Here is a 17,960-nt window from a genome sequence, read left to right on the forward strand (position 1 = left end):
CTTTCGTTGTAAATATTAGAAAATCAAGGCAATACTGTCTTAAGGAAAACATTAACGAAACCCTCTTTATCAAATGAGACAAACGGGAACGAGTTTTGAGTGATATAACTAAGCCAAGCCTGCCACCATCATTTTGGATCTCCGCCTGGGTAGATTTAAGTCACGTGCTAGGCAACGTATAATCAATAACAAGATAGAATTTCATTTCAGGCCTATTTATCAATTTTGTGGTGTGTAACTTTCGCATTTTAGTACATTGTATGTATGTTGAATCTTCAAATTGTCTTGAAACTTAAAAGAAAATTGTTCTTTAAAAATTCACTGAAAATCGGTAGCTAAAATTGTTTGTTTAGGTGTTATTTGATTTTCGTGTTAACTTGTTATTTCGTCAGTCGCCGGCATCTTCTGATCCTTCACACAGGAAAAACACACGCGACGAAACGTAATGATCAATTTTGTCCTCAATCTCACGCTATAACAGGAAAAGCTTTTGAAAATCTGTAAACTCCGAGCGCTTCGCAGTAAGTGATATTTTCAATGAATCTTCGGATTGTTTTCAAGTTCAAGGATTGTAAATTACAATTTTATGAAAAACGAAGGTTGTTCTGTTATTTCAGTGTGAATCCTTGCATGCCTGCCGGTCGCTGGCGCCGCTTGTTGAAACTAAAACGAAAAAAAAAAAAATCTTTTAAGATTATCATTGGCTTCTTTTTCACCCCACCACTATTCTTAGCAACAAAGGTCACCATTTCGTCTGTTTATTGCTCGCCAAAAACTATAAAATGCACTCAAAAGCCTAAAATCTAAAAAAAGTTTACAGGAATCGACCAATCGACCGAGCGAGCGAATGCCATTCCCCACATCGTATCTATAACTCGCTCTTGCGCATGCGCGCAATTCACGAGTTAAAAATTAAATCAGTGCTGCACGTGCTAGTCCTGGCTTTTAAATATGTACATACACATGACCTTTACAAAAGCTAACCTTCTCGTTACTGTCTTCGTTATAGGTGGCAAAAGTGGTACCATCCAATGATAACTGAATCGTGTAGTTTTTGGTCCACATAGCCATACTATTGGCTCCTTGAGTAGCTACAGCACAGATAACATACTCAGACAGCAGGTCAATTTGTAGGTAGTCAGCAGGATCGGCGTTTGTCTTTGGTGCCCAACCATTCAGTCGACCATACAGTCGACCAAGGAAAGGTTGATACCTGTAGTTAGCGAATGATGAAGCTGTAAAGCTGCTGTCTGGAATTTCACCACCATAGACCAGACCAATGGCCTCCATTTGACAGACTGTGAGATAATTATTTAAAATCAGCCTTCACATTTTTCACAAAACTAGAATAACTAAAAAAATTAATATAAACAACTTCTACAAGATCTGTAGTTCAAATTCCAAACAACTTATTGAGTAACTTAACTTGACAAAAAAATTAGAATCTACATCTAATCTACAATTAAAAATTCACAGTTCAAAATGGAGTTCTGAGCACCAACAAAGAATTTGAATTCAGCACTCTCATATCAGCTAATTTTGTCCTTTGAAATGACTTCAGTATCCGAGGTTATCTTGAGTTGCTTGGTGCCTTTGATCAGTATTCATAAACAGTAAGTTTCTACTGAGATAATCTTAGCCACTCATCCAAATAACAAGCATACATGTATATCAAAAATACAACAGGCAGTAGGTTTCTGTAGGTTTCAAAAGCTCGTTTACCAATTAAAAGAGTATCTTGGACAACCCTTCAATGTGATAATAATAATAAATAACAATAATCACAGGACGAAATCACATGTTTCCGTATTTCTGAAACGTGTCGGAATCATGCAACTCCATTGTTCCGTTATGTTTACGTAAAAGTGGTCCGGTTCCGTTGTATACGCAGCAACAGAAACGCGAGAAAACGTCACGAAACCGGTAACGGAAACACAGGTTATCCGTCGTTTTTCCGGAACGGTTTAACATGTTTCTGCCACGTTTCCGTTTACGGATTCTTGCAATTTCGTCCTGTGAATAATATTCAATATTTATATAATTCATTTTCTATAAAAATAATCAAATGCACATGATGATAATATTAATAAATAAATAAAAATAGTAAAAACGCCAATAATAATAATAGTAATGATAATAATAGTAATAATAATGTGATAATACCAAACACGTAACAATACATATAAGTTCCACACTCACTTGGCGTTTGTTTCACCCCAAACACCTCTGTTCTCATACACACCCCACTCTGATATGAATGTGGTAGGAATCGCACATATCTTGTTAACACTCCATAAACAACATGTTTCACTTCTGAGTTCCTGTCATTATTCCCACTCAGAAACTTAAAACAAACGAATAATCACGTCATCATTAGCAACATTTTAGCAACTTGAGAAAATGACAGAGAAATTGATGTCCACAATTTGAATAGCAGTAATTGCGATAGTTTTCCAAAAGCAAAGGTTGAGGAAAACTGTGAGTTTCAAGGAGTACAAAGTGTACGAGGACAAATGTACCAGCATATTTCGCACTGAATGGATGCAAGCCGAAATATTCAATGAATTGTAATTGTCAATATCAGTACCTCCTCAATAACATGAACATTACCTATTTTTGGAGAAGTTACGTCTAACAGTATATTTCCTATCTACCTTGACTTGTCCATCTTCCTTGTAGTCTGTCCAAGTTGTTCCATTTGTGGAGAACTGAAGTGAGTAGTTCCTAACCCAATGATTTGCTTGAAAATTCCCTTGAGTAGACACAGCACAGATGATATGAAAAGTTTGTAGATCAATCTGTAGATGTGGATCTATGTCACTTGCTCTTGCACACCATGATGATCCTGATGTGTAGTTCAATCGACCATTTTTAGCTGGTGTGTTGAAACTTTGTTCAGAAGAAGCAGTTATTTTATTGTCTGGAATTGCTCCATTTTCCATTCCAAGATAAAACTCGACACAACCCCCTACACATAAAAACCATGTTAAAAACATCAAACATGACAAGCCAAAATAATATTCAGTATAGCTATGGCCGAGGTAAGATGGTAAAGCTGTAAAGATCAGCATTCAGGAATTTCATACCTGCAAGATATTAATAATTTTGATAAATGACAATTTAATAAGGTTTGGGGCTACGTTTCACAAGCTTTTCCAATGAAGTGTCCTTATCAGAAGTGTAGGTTTTTGGACTTTTCCTGAAACAATACAGCCTTAACGTTAATTAAAGCTTTAGGCAAGAGCAGAGGGCATCTTGAAGCTCAATAAATTATGAAAAGGTTGACGTATATGTAAAAAAAAGTGCACAATTTTAATGCAAGGAATTAATTATCAAAAACATATGATTATTAAGTATTGCTTTTGGCTACTTTCAAATTGTTCCTTCAAATTTATTTGACAAAAATTCAAACTTATCAATACCTAAGAACAACGAGGACAAGCAAGCGACTTGATAGAGCACTTAATAAAAGCAAAGTTGGTTTTCAACCCACCCTGCAAGGTACAATCTTTTACACCCTGAGTACTAAGAACCACCTCTATTAATGTCAAGATAATGTTACCCAAGCTTTAAATTTTACAAGCCCAAAGTTCTTCCACAATGCTTCCTTCAATTGAACAGGTCACTTTTTTTTTTTTAAACTTTTCTTACCACCAAACTTAACGCGAATGATTATCAAATACTTTTAGAATTCTTACCATCTTTCATGGTTTTCACTACTACAGGAGAACTCTTTGGTCCATCACCAATTGAAGTGAAAGCCAACGCTAGAAATTCATATTCTGTGTACTTGTCTAGTCCAATGACAGTTTTATCATGAATGGCACCATTGTCTATCCTTAACATAGTAAATGACCCTAGCACAGTTTTCTTTTTGTAGAACAATTTAAATCCTGTGATTATTCCATTCCTGGAGTCTACTGGTGGTAACTTCCAGGATGCTGTAACAATTGTAGATGTACTTGAAGTCACAGTGAAACTTGAAGGGGCTTGTGATGGAACTGCAATTGGATAAAATTACTGTCGTATCTATGACTGGTACTGTGTAAGGTCCTTACACCACTGGGAATTTGTATTTCCCAACTACCAGTATCAACATGGTTCCTGGAGGGATATGTATACCAATTCTAGGAGATTCATTAATTTTTTGAAGTAGAAAGGTTCTCCCTTTTTTTTTTTAATTTTTAAAATTTTTTTCCATATATTATACTTACATATGTACTTACACTATACTTACTTCTTACATGATGCTTACACAACATTAACTTGCACTACTTACAATACATATATTACAATATAATTACATTAGTCGAATTGAATTACAGTTGATCTATTTACGTTATTGTTTGCACGTTTAGAAAGGTTCTCTTGGTTGACTCATATTAGCTGAATGGATGGTTCCACGGAACCATCACCACATGCACATGTTAATAAGGGCATTGTTTCAGGGATATTCTTCGGTTTAAAAAAAAAACAATAATTATTCTAAGGCAAACGTGTTTGCACACATGGTAACAAAGGACTGAAAAGTTAACAAAATATGAGGGGTAAAATAAGAGAACTCTATAAAAAAGTAGATGTTCCTGCACAATCGGGTATTTTTCTCTATCTTTCACTTACCATCTTCTTTTGTTCTCTCCACCTCAACAGGGCTCTTTGGGCCAACACCATCGGACGTATAAGCCAACACTTGAAATTCATATTCTGTGTATTCCTTGAGCCCAGTGACATTTCTACTTAATGTTGCTCCACTGCAAATAGTTGAGGTTGTAAATGACTGGCCAGAACCTTTCTTTTTGTAGAACAGTTTAAAACCTGTTATGTTTCTTCCATGACTGGCAAAGACTGGTGGTAACTGCCAGGAAGCTTTAATGCTGGTAGAAGAGCTTGTAGTCAACTTGAAGGCAGTAGGAGGTTGAGATGGAACTGAAATATAAACAGCAAGAGATGTTAAGTAAGCCAACTTAAGATATTTACAGTAGTATAACGGATCATCAAGAGTGGTAAATACACATTCCTAGATGATTTGTAAGATGCTATTCATAAAATATGTATAATTACTAAACTCTGTTGCCAAGGCAACCTAGGAGGTTCAAAATCAAAAATGCCTTAGCGTTTTGGAGCCATCGCCAACATTTTGTTTTGATATTTGCAAAAAAATAGCTCCTTAGTCAGCAAACATCTGGCCTAATGTTATTTCCATGGGGTCTAATTCAATAATACATTGAAATAAATTTAAACAAGCTGTATAGATGGCAGAGATTTATGAATAAAAAAATATCTACAAACACAAGGGGTGCCTTTAAACTCAAATCATTCACAGGAATGTTTTAAGCATTAACATTATCAATCCACACTCAAAACTCAGTATATACTTATCAGACCTTTAGTTATTACTTATTGTGGGTCCACTTTTGTCTCATAAATACCTTTAGTCAGAAGTATTCCATAAACTTCCACTCTCAGGACCTTGTATCCATGATACCCTGTAGGCTGAATACGGATAAACTGTGCACTTACAAATTCCTTTAGACTGTTTTTTACTGTGTCAGTTTTTCCTGCATTTCCAGGAAAGATCTGTAGTATATGATGAAAAGAAAAGAGATATAATCATATAAAAACTGGCTTGCTGCCGATCTGCAAATGAAACGAAAATCTGTAATTTGCATAATGAAAGTCTTAAAACACTTTAACCCCTTTTAGTAACTAGCATCTAATTTCTCCCTACATTTAATCACTCATGAATCACATGTCATGATAATGAAGGAAATGATTATCAGCTAAAGAAGCCCTTGATTGTTAACCAAATGCTCTCTAATTGTTAGCATCTTAGGAAATTTTATAAGAAAACTATGGAGAATATGTATACTGATGTTTGGGTGTAAAGGGCTCATATGCAAAATGAACTCAAAATCTATAGTTTGTGAAATGGAAATCTGGTTGCTAAATGAAAATCTGTAATTTGTGAAATGGAAACCCCTGATTTCAAAAGTGAAATCTGTGTGGAAAACTCTGCCACCTGCAAGGATGAATCCACTACTTGACAATAGATGAGGATCACATATGTAACTTAGCAACTAATGACAATTATACTTGACCCTGGAACCCCAGCCAAAACTTTTTTCTGACCCCCCCTCCAATCTCATCCCAACTCATCCCAGTCTCATCCCATCTCATATACATCATATCAATATGTAAGAAGACAGCCAAAATGTTGTATCAAAATGCTGGATCAGTTAAAAGGTGACATTTAAGTATGATCACTTAATTTCACACATATTATATATATATATACATAAAATTGTTACTTGAACGAAGGTGCACCGCGCCAGAAGGATCAATAAAGACTCACAGTCCAAACCTCACAGCAAACATGAACATAGAGAGTAAAAAAATGTGAGGATGGACAACTTCTGACATAAAAAAGATAAAAAATTTAATAAAAACGTTTTGGTCAGAGACCTTCTTCAGTTATTAACAACTTTTGAATAAAAAAGAGCTTTAAATAAGATTGAGGTGAAGTGATTACGTAATCACAGGTGACAGCTAATGAATAAGACACAAAATTACGTGAAAGAGCAGAAAGTGGTGTTAATAAAAAGATGACAAAAAAAAATCAACAAAGTGAAAATATCGAAAAAAACAAGCCACAAAGAAAACAATAGACAAAGTACGAGAGATGAAACCTAAAAAACTAAAAACTAAAAAACTAAACTTGCTAAAACGAATAACACAACTGAATAGGCAATGCGGCAAGCATTAGAAAACGATAGACCCAGTCTTACCTACAACTGTAAATCGTACCAAAATCCTGAAACAAGGCCTTTGGAGCCTGAAAGGGCAAATTAGCAACAAAATCCCTGGAGGGGTCCTTAAATATTAATCATAAAAAGATCCCTTGGCAGGACCTTTGAGTCCAATCAGAGCCTTTGAGGAGATCGATAGGCTTTTAATTACAAAAGAGGCTTATTGGAGTGCTCAGCTGTTCTCTTTTGCACCCCATGGTTTAAATAAAAGAAAGGAATTTCATTCGAAAAATAGAATTTGCCATAATTAATTTTCCATCCTCTATTATTCGTTACTGATTAATCTTTCAAAGCCCTTTTCTTGGATTTTGTCAGCCTTTTAGGTGCTGTTTTTTTCGATATTTTTCGCTTTGCTGATTTTGTTTTTTGTCATCTTTTTATGAACACCACTTTCTGCTCTTTCATATGATTTTGTGTCTTATTCATTAGTTGTCACCTGTAATTGCGTAATCACTAGCACCTTGATCTTATTTAAAGCTCTTTTTTATTCAAAAGTTGTAAATAACTGAAGGTCTCTGACTAAAACGTTTTTATTAAATTTTTTATCTTTTTTAGAAGTTGTCCATCCTGGCATTTTTTTACCCTCTCTCTCTCTCTCTCTCTCTCTCTCTCTCTATATATATATATATATATATATAGATATATATATATATATACATATATATATATACAGGAAGTCTGCAAGTCGATTTTCGCGTGGAACAGTGCTCAATACGTTGAAGCAGAGCAGGATAAATATTATGAGAGGAAAAAAGGGGACGTAACTACATTTCCCGACAAGCCTGTTTCGTGAATCGCTTCACTCTTCAGGGGTTTAATGAAAGAATATTCATGTGACTATCGTTTATATACTAGGAAAATTTGCATAATACGCGGTAAACTTAAAAACTTTAAAGTTCAGCTGTTGCGTAGCAACGCTTTGTTTCTGTGTCGGCATGAAGATACGAGTTCGTTACGCTTATTCAGTGATGAGAGGTCGGGTCGGTAAATTATCAGGAATTTTTCTTTTAGACAGAGGTTGCATCTTTTACTGGAGCTGTTGTAGGGAGAGTTAGATGATAAGACGCGCCATGAGATAGAATAGTCAATGTTGTCGTTCTTGAGTGTCCAGATGTGTTTGCTAAGTTCGGTAGAGTTTTTGTGCTTGGCGTGGCGGAATGATGCGGTGTGATTTCTGTGTCTTGTTTTGAAGTCGGTTTCTGTGAGTCCGATGTATGTTTCAGAGGTGTTGTTGTCGTTCCGTGTGACGGTGGCTTGATAAACGACTGAGGATTGAAGGCAGTTACCATTGAGCGGGAAATTGTTCTTTTCTCGGCAGTTGCATGTTTTGTTGGTTTCTGTGCCGTCTTTGTTGTCTTTCGTGTAAGGTGAGTGGGACGAGTGTAAGATGCGCTTGTTGTGGTTGTCGATGACCTGTTTGGTGTTGTTCATACAGCTGTAACTGATTTTGATGGTGTTGCGGTTAAATATTTTGCGGAGACTGTGATCCTTAGGGAAATGTTTGTCGATCAGGCTGAGGAATTTGTGTCCGATATTGGTGCTGACGTTCTTGCTGAATGGAGGGTTGTACCAGAGGATGTTGCTTCGCTGCCTGTTTTTGCGTTTTGCAGTCGTGGTGGGTTCATAGTGGAGGGTGTATTGGTATCCGCCTTCGTCAAGTGCTTTTTGGTACGGGGGGGCGGCTTTGTCGAATGAAGCTTTGTCTGATGAAAGGGATGAAAGTCGTTTGTTGATGCCGGCAGGTATGTTCTTTGTGGTGATCGGTGGATGATTGCTCTCGCGGTGTACGTACTGTAGTGTGGTGTTAGGCTTTGTGTAAGGCTAGTAGGTGCTGTTGTTTAGGTTGAAAGTGACGTCTAGGAAGCTGATAATCTTTTTGTTTGTTTCGATGGTGATACGTAGTCCGTTGCGGTTGAAGATACGGCAAATTTCCTTCTTTATGTTTTCGGTGTCTCTCGGCGTGGTGTTGGTGTATATATACATATATGTAAATATATAAAGAGTAATTTTGACTTATGTAAGACAGTGCTCAATACATAGGAGTAGAACGATGTATATATTGTGGGAGGAAATAGACAAATAAACTACCCGTTCATCCCTACAGACCTGTTTCGTGGTTGCCCACTCATCATTAAATCTCCTGATGAGTGGGCAACCACGAAACAGGTCTGTAGGGATGAACTGGTAGTTTATTTGTCTTTTTCCTCCCACAATATATATATATATATACTATTTGCAGTACATGTACAAAATACAAATTATATATGTGTGTGTGTAATCAGTCTAACTTCATGTAGATGATGAAATATGTCACTATCGAATCCTGAGTAATTTCAATATGTTTTGCATGCAACATAAATATATCAGGGATAACATTTAGTATATTAATGTCCATAATTATTGTATGAAATTTTCAGTAATTTCACATCTTTGATATTTTGTAGCTATTGTAAGTGTTTTGATTTTTTACCACAAGAACTAATTTTGGGTGAGCATGACATACTATTACCTTGTCAATGTTATTTTCTTTATAGGGGAAAAATGTGGTACCATTGAATGAAAGTCTTAGTTTGTACTCTGTGGTCCATTCTTGAGCAGTTGGTGATTGGGTTGGTGGATTTCCTTGAGTAGCAACAGCACAGATAACATATTCATAGAGAAGGTCAATTTGTAGGTAGTCATCAGGATCAGTAGTAGTCTTAGGTTCCCATGCCCCTCTTCCATTAAGACGACCATATTTAGCTGCATATTTGGGAGCAAATATTGAACTGGCTGAGAAGCTGTCATCTGGAATTCTACCACCGCTGGCCAAACCAATTGCCTGTGAATCACATGCTACAAGGTAATAATTTTAAAGTTAACCTTCACATCTTACCATATTACATGACTATATGTTTTTCAGTGTAATTAATTGAATAGCTGTCATTTGGAATCCTACCACCACTGGCCAAACCAATAGTCTGTGAATCACATACTGAAAGATGATACTTCAAAATTTACCTTCACAATTTTTTTTACAAATCATTTAATTCAATGTAATCAAACGAATAACATCTAAACAATCTACAGGATATGATTACTGAAATATAACAGAATAGTGATAGAAAAACATGAATTCAAGGAAAATTAAGCCATGATATTTGCTAAGTAACCTAATGAATGAAGAGTGGTCAGTACCATTATAACTACTCATCCCGCAAATAATAATTGTTAACATGATAACATAGTCATTAGGTTTAGAACCTTCGTTCCGAGATTGACAAAGTACCTTCCTACATAACTCAGAAATGCAAGGATCAAATTAAATCATGGTATTTTTCAGAGATTTGACAGCTATGGGAGTGGTATTTTAATTGTGGCCTGACTGGACACAATGGAAGCCCCTAGATAATTCCCTACTAGCTGTCTGCCATTATTTTAAGCACTTTGCATTGACCAAACAGAAAACCCTAAATTTTGCCTCACTCTCAATGTTTGGCTCCATAGCCCAGTTGATAGTGGTACCCAACTATTATCTGGAAAGCAAAGGTTTCAATCCTGTCAAAGCCTAAATTTTGTCAGGATTATTTTCTGTAAGGATCATTTCTTTGTTTGACTTTTATCTGCAGGTCCAAAAAAAATTTATTCAATTCAAAATTTCCAGAACTATCTCAATCTTGACATGTAATTAAAACAGAAAAAGCCAAGCATTTCCACCTAGTTCAGAACTAGCACCAGAAGCACAAATCAATTTGGGCATTGTTTTAGGGGATATCTTTCAGCATGAAAATTCAAAATAACATACTAAGGCAAAGATGTTTGTATTCAAGGCAATAAAGATGAGAAAAGTTAATCATATATGGAGAGATAAAGATGGATGTTCCTAAACATTGGCTATTTTTTTCTCTCTCTATCACATACCATTTCCCTTTGTTCTCTTCACCACAACAGGGCTCTTTGGTCCATCACCATCAGAAGTGAAAGCCAACACTTGAAATTCATATTCTGTAAACTTATCAAGCCCAGTGACATTTCTACTTAATATTGATCCACTGCTAATTGTCAATGTTGTTGCTGACCCACCACAACCTTTCTTTTTGTAAAACAATTTAAACCCTGTAATGTCTCTGTGTCTGCCAAAGACTGGTGGTAACTGCCAGGAAGCTGTGATGCTGGTAGAAGAGCTTGCAGTCAACTGGAAGGCAGTGGGAGGTTGTGATGGAACTGTATTAACAACAAGAAATGTATGCTTGAATTCATTGATGATAATAAATGTAAAGTTTTGAAAGGAACATTTCATTAATGGCCATGGTAAACCTAATGGGCAGTCTATATTGATTAGTAGCAGTGTGGATCATCAGAGGAGGTGACTTTGTTTATCCATTTTTATATTTTCCCCATGATGTTCTTTATGATTTAGGCTTCACAACTTTGTTGATAGGCATTTCACAGCCATCTTCGGCATTTTCTTTTGATATTCATCAATACCAACACCCTGGTAAAAGTAAATTGCCCAATCCTGCCTTAATTTCCCTAATAATTACTTATTATGACTTCATTTTGCATCAGGGGGACAAAAGTGAGAACAAATAAATACCTTTAGTGAAAAGTATTCCATAAGCCTCCACTCTCAAAACCTTGAACCTATTATACTTTGTTGGCAGAAAGCGTATGAACTTTGCACTTGCAAATTCCGTTAGACTGTTTTTCACTGTGTCAGTTTTTCCTGAATTTCCTGGAAAGGCCTGTTATACAAAGAGTTGATGTATTGAAACTTGGCATAATAAATGATTTACTGTAATTTGGTAAATGAGATAAAATTAAAATCCGCAATTTGCAAAATGAAAATCTGTAATTTGTAAAAATTAAAATATGTAACTTGGGAAAAGCACACAAAATGAGAATCTTTAATGTGCAGAATGGAAACCTGCTATATGTAGGTTACGTGCATACATCCAAGGTTAAAATTAAAGAGCTTGAGATACTTCAGCCAGGGATGAGGACCAGGGATTTTGCCTTAAGGAAAGCCACCAGTTAGATAATGACTATCAGAGAGATCAGGACCAAAGAAAAATTTCAATTAAAGGATAATTAGTTGATTCAATACTAAATTCTCTGAACTAACATGATAAGAATTGTATGGTCGACAGAAAGGAGAAATAAAAATTTGATCTGGGAGTTAAAGGGTTAATTCTTGAAAGTAATGTCAATATGGTTTCTAAGCAACATAAGTATATTGTGGGTAATGTTAGCATTGGCGAATATTGTCAATATTCTATAACATGTATAAGCAAATTTGCTGTTCTTGTGAGCAGCTTTAGTTTTGTACCGCAAGTATTTCGCAAGTAATTTTGGCTGTTATGAATACTTGTATACAAGAGCATGACATACCAACCTTGTCAGTTTTATTTTCTTTGTAAGGGAAAAAAGTGGTACCATTGAAAGAAAATCTTAGTTTGTACTGTGTGGTCCATTCTTGAGCTATTGATTGGGTTGGTGGACTTCCTTGAGTAGCTATAGCACAGATAACATACTCATGAAGCAGGTCAATTTGTAGGTACTCATCACGATCATTAGTCTTAGGTTCCCATGCCCTTGTTCCATTAAGACGACCATATTTAGCTGCATATTTGGGGGCAAATATTGAACTGGCTGAGAAGCTGTCATCTGGAATTCTACCACCGCTGGCCAAACCAATTGCCTGTGAATCACATGCTGCAATGTAACAATTTTAAAGTTAACCTTCACATCTTACAATATTTCATGTATGTTTTTTCAACTTCTAAACAATCTGTAGGATATTAATGAAAAATACCAAAAAATAGTCAATGGAAAAAAAATGATGATGCTGTAACTGTTTACAAAATAACCAAATGAATGCTGCAAACAGGTGTCATGAAATGAGGGACTGTGCTGCTCGAACTAGGTGATTGCCCAGAATGGATCCCTAACTTTTCTGACCAGCTTTCACTGTAAAAGAAGTGAAGATGGGACATGAGGAACTCCATGCACTTGTGCAATATCATCAAGGAAAGTTTGTGGTATGTTGGAATTTTTTTTGCAATCCTCAGCTCAAAACACTACAGGCCCCGACAATAAAACTATCCATCACAATGTATAAAGCAGAAATTGGTGCATCCTGGCTGAATTGATAAGCATAAGAAGCTCATCACAATGGCTGGGTTTTTTTCCTCAAGCACTCAAAGACTGGTTTGTATTATTAAAGCTACCTATCCAAATAACAAAACCACAAGGTTTGAACCTTTGTTCATAGATTAACAAATGCAAAGATCACATCACACAATAGTTTTTAAACTTACTTGGCATCTGTTTCACCCCAAACACCTCCGTTCTCATACACACCTCACCCTGGTGTGTTTGTGGCAGGAATTGCAAATATCTTGTTAACACTCCATATACAACATGTTTGACATTTGAGTTTCTATCCTTATTTCCCTCTAAAACCTTAGGAAAATAATTATAACTCATTATAGAGTTCCATAATTGTAACTCCTCATCCTAGTGAAAGTAATCATCATTACTTTACCTCTTGTTTTATGACAGGAAATACTTTTATTGTTCAATGGTTGGGCTAGGTGGCTAAATTAATCTTCATACAAACAGAAAAATACAAAATTTAATGTAGGTGTAGGAATAAGGCCTAACATTTATGAAAGAGGTCCATATGGACAGGGTTACTAAGTAAACATGAAAAAATCATATTTTGACCACTGGATTGTAAAAAATAGCTCACTGACCATTAAAGGTAAGCTCTGTCTAATGTCACATGACAATCATTTCATTACTTCTTGGATTGAGAGCAGCAATCTCTCAGTAATTGGAAATCATTTATTCAGCACTCCTTTGACAAGCTATTTCACACTGTAAATATTTAGTGGAATATTGTAGTTCAAAACAATTTGCTAGATTCCCAGTCCATTTCTTCCTGGTACTCTTTGACTGCAAATTCAGACATGCAAAATATCATTTGCTGAATGAAAAATATTTACACAAAACTCATGATATTTTCTGAGCATGCGGAGAATACTTGTTGAATTGTTATTGTAAAAATAATCCTCAGCATACCTATAGCTCCTTTGGTAGCCAATTTGATGTAAATGCATCAATATTATCAAAACTCAGGAACAGTGATTGAGGCAAGATATCATATAATTCTCAACCAGCCCATATGACATACCTTAGCCTGCCCACCTAACTCGGTATAGTTTGTCCAAGTTGTCCCATCAGTGGATAATTGTAGTTTGTAGGTCTTCACCCACTGATCTGCTTTAGAATTCCCTTGAGTAGACACAGCACAGATGATATGAAGTGTCTTTAGATCAATCTGTAGATATGGGTTAGTGTCACCTGTTCCTGCACACCATGATGATCCTGATGTGTAGTTTAGTCGACCATTCTTGGCTGGTGTGTTGGCACTCTGTACTGAAGAAGCAGTTATATCACTATCTGGAATTGTTCCACTTTCCATTCCAAGGTAAATATCAACACAAGCCCCTATAGAAACAAAATTTTCATCTGCCCTATAACACAGTCCTATAAATATAGTAACATTCAACAATGGTTGGATACATGGAGTATCATTTTGGATGGCATCCATTTTTAAAGAAAATGAAGAAAGATTCAAGTTTTGAAAAACTGCTGTGCTGCATCAAAGGCATTGAAGCAAAATATAAATAAAGGAAAAGAAATTGTTGCAGTGAATTTGAGAAACCTGAGTCATTAACCCTTCCTTGGAGCAAAGAGAAGTTGAATTTCAGTGTAAAGGTACAATTTTGGGAGCACAAGGTAGATATATACAGACTGGTCAAAATTAGAAGCTTTAAGGTAGATAGGAAAGGTGGAATAAATTCCAAGAGTTCTTTAACCTGAAACTGCAGCAGATCTTACCACTCGATTTCTTCGTTCAAACTCAATAGTTTCAGAACTGTCTGTATTTCTGATTGCTGAACAATTCAAAGTTTAATTTCATTCGTATGATTCTCCATGCTTCCAAATTGCGCTTGATGTAAAAACAGGTAGATTTTCAACTGTACTATTCTGACACAATGACATTTTCCTCATAAAAAATGAGAAAGCTTTGAGCTACAGCACTCATAGCTGAAAGAAATCTGCAATCAAGTATCCTGTATATTTTAACATAAAAATAGATCTTTCTAACAGATTCAAAATGATATGGTACTCACCTGAAGTCAGTGGAAGAAGTACAGCGAGAAAAGCTACCCGGAAACAAAGATTAAATTGCGCCATGTCGCGATTTAAGTGAGTCACGATATGCGTGTATCACGATCGTTTTACTTGACCTTTCGTTTGTAACAGAAAGCTCATCCGAAATAGATTGTCTCCTCACTATCTAAACTTGGGTTTGTATGATTAGTAGCAATATCGTCCGAGGTTCCAGCAAAACAATCAGACTCTTCGTAGGCCGAGTAGTTTCGTCCCATAACAAAATGTCAGTAGCCTGAATTTATTCATATTTCCCACAATGCCGTGGGCTGTAGCTCATATTTCAGCTGATTTCAGTTCTTAACCAGCTTAAGAGTTAAAATTTAACTACCTTGTCAAAGATGACATGGCAGTTAGTTTATATTCTCAGATCTCCACATACCCATGTATGCAGAGGAACTCAGAACCGACTAAATCATCGACCGACATAAAAAATAACTTCGAATTCCCCAATTACGCCCCCTGATACAAATAAATAACAATTCGCTTTTTGGCACACAGAAGTTTATTAAGAATACAAACGAAAAGTAAACAACATTCAATTATATGCCCAATAAACCTCTTTGCAACCCTATGACATAACGCAAAATCACCCAGGGTGGGAGGCTGGGTGGGAAGAAAAACAAAACAATACAATACAACATCTCTGGTGTCAGGCCTGCTCTGGTGTATTCTTGAAGTGAAAAGTGACACGAAATGAAACACAAAACTCCTGAAGTCTGATACCAGAGGGTGCCTATCCAAAGAGGGTAACAAAAAAGAGACTCGACGAAGGCAAGGTTAGCTATAGTTAAGACATAAATTCTTGAAGTTTTAGGGTTCCCGCATGCAATCACTTTCTTCAAACAAATCCTAAAAATAAGAAATAAAACGACAAGGATGGAGAAAGAAAAATTGTCTTTAGTGCGAGAGCTGCTGAAAAATATAATTTTAATTGGATTTCTTGAAAACGGTTTTTCAGTAATCATTTTCGAGAAACATTATCAGATTATTAAGTGCAGCAATAATCAGACAAACTCCACAGTAGATCAATAGAGTTTCTATCAATCAATTACTCGGAATAAAAGAGTATAACTAGTGTTCTTCTGTGACAGTACTTAGCAAGCAGGGGTCAGTGGTACTAAGACAACAGAAAAACTGGGTCTAGTAATATCGAAATGAAGGTGGAAAAAAGGTTCAAGGGTAGGTAGAGTCTTTCGATTGCACTGCTCGCGCTAACCGGTCGTGCAAATTCCCATGCATATCTACCAAAATAGGGAACCTCATCAAACGTAGAAAATAAGGGCTGTTACTGGATGATATTGCATCCGAACTAGTAACGGTATTTGGCAACAAGCTGCGTAACAGGCAAAACGTGTGACAAGTGGAAGTGCGACGGTGAATATTTTTAGCAACTGAACCCTGGCTAAGACTGAATATTAAATGGACGGAGTTTTGTGTCGCATGTCTGGTTTTCGACAATATTGTTAAAAGACAAAATTGGCATCTAGTAAGAATTTTTATTCTAGGTGATTTTTGACTTATTTGAACGTGAAAATAGATGGAAAAGATATGTTAGTATAAGCTATTCGGTAGAAATTATAATAAGCCAGTTGATAATTTTTTTACTTTTTTAGGCGGTTTTATTTTATAGATAGAGTTTGGTTACTTTGGTTAAATTGACGTGGAGACAGATGTTTTTGCGTAAACTGCGGTTTGCAGCTAGTTACCGGTATATTTTTATTATGTTGTTGAAAAAAAAAATTATTAAGAAAATGACTTTATTTTATAAAAATTGATCTCGTACAGGAATTTCTTGGAAATAACTTTCTTTTAAAAATAAAAGCGAAGTTTTTCGTTTTTCTCACGATGTAGTCACGTGTGATGTAGATCACGACGTTTCGACTGCATACTGCTAGTCTTCTTCAGGCGATAAGGTCGACTGGTCATGCGTGATCTTATAAAGCATGATGCTCTGCTGTGATTAGTTGTTTTTCAACAACTCTGATTGGTGCATTTCGATCCTTGCTGATCAGGGATTTGCTCCCTCGGCGGTCCGCTGTCGCACGGCTCTCCTGTTGTTGTGTTTTTTGATAGTAGGCATCCACGCTTCTGGAATTTCTATTCCACTATCCCTGTTGATGTTGTTAGGGTGAAGTCTTATGTGAATTGCCTCTTTGACCCTGCGCGTGTAGTAATAAGGGCCACGATCAATAAACTTTACTTCGTTCCAGGGTGGCTTGTGTCCGGTGTTGTGGGCATGCTCTAAAACGGCGGAGGTCTCGGTACCGGCGAGTCGAATGTCTCGATCGTGCTCTTTAATTCTGTCTTGCATAGGCCTTCCAGTCTCTCCGATGTATACCTTGCCGCATTCACAGTGAATCCTGTAAACTACGCCATCTTGTTTAGCCGGCTCGACAGCGTCTTTTGGTCGTACTAGCTGAGATCTTAGCGTAGTCTCCGACTTGAAAACAGCGCGTACGCCTTGTTGTTGTAGGCAACGGCGAAGCTGTTCGGACAGACCTTTGACATAAGGTAAAACCGCAGTAGCTTTAAACTCGTTGGCAGGTTCGGCACTGTTGTTCGGATATCCATTAGAAACCGGAATGTTGCCTAAGTAAGCGGATAAATCATATGCAAAGGTGTTTACGCACGACACGATCAGTCTTAGCGGTACATCGGCCTTATGGATCTTTGGTAAACCGTAGATTCTAGGCGGCTGTTTGTGTCCGGGTCTGATCTTGTTGTAAACGGCCTCTGGTAGATATCCGCTTCGCTTCAGGGTAAGCAGCTTTTCAGACAACTTGCGGGTCAGACGATCTGTCGGATCTTTGTTGAGGAGTTAGCACGGTCCGTTCTCAATAAGCGTAGACATCTTAGCTCGGTAGGTGTCGGTGTCCATGACTACGCTAGCGCGCCCTTTATCCGTTGGGAGAACCATGATGGACTCGT

At 36.6% G+C, this 17,960-nt stretch overlaps 1 protein-coding gene across 5 annotated transcripts in view; it reads right to left on the reverse strand.

The window, feature by feature from the left end:
* The window catches only part of LOC131799840 (uncharacterized), a 75,323-nt gene that overhangs the window by 9,876 nt on the left and 47,487 nt on the right, over positions 1–17,960 (reverse strand). For all 5 annotated transcript variants that reach the window (XM_066159492.1, XM_066159491.1, XM_066159490.1 and 2 more), the window contains exons 10-19: positions 12,181–12,500; positions 11,383–11,530; positions 10,707–11,009; positions 9,316–9,641; positions 5,430–5,577; positions 4,621–4,926; positions 3,699–4,001; positions 2,655–2,968; positions 2,200–2,344; positions 985–1,298 (exon numbers count right to left, since the gene is read on the reverse strand). In XM_066159492.1, the coding sequence (XP_066015589.1) occupies positions 985–1,298; positions 2,200–2,344; positions 2,655–2,968; positions 3,699–4,001; positions 4,621–4,926; positions 5,430–5,577; positions 9,316–9,641; positions 10,707–11,009; positions 11,383–11,530; positions 12,181–12,500 (2,627 nt within the window). The remainder of the gene's footprint in view (positions 1–984; positions 1,299–2,199; positions 2,345–2,654; positions 2,969–3,698; positions 4,002–4,620; positions 4,927–5,429; positions 5,578–9,315; positions 9,642–10,706; positions 11,010–11,382; positions 11,531–12,180; positions 12,501–17,960) is intronic.

Source organism: Pocillopora verrucosa, chromosome 12, assembly GCF_036669915.1.
Source record: "Pocillopora verrucosa isolate sample1 chromosome 12, ASM3666991v2, whole genome shotgun sequence".
Taxonomy (NCBI): Eukaryota; Metazoa; Cnidaria; class Anthozoa; order Scleractinia; family Pocilloporidae; genus Pocillopora; species Pocillopora verrucosa.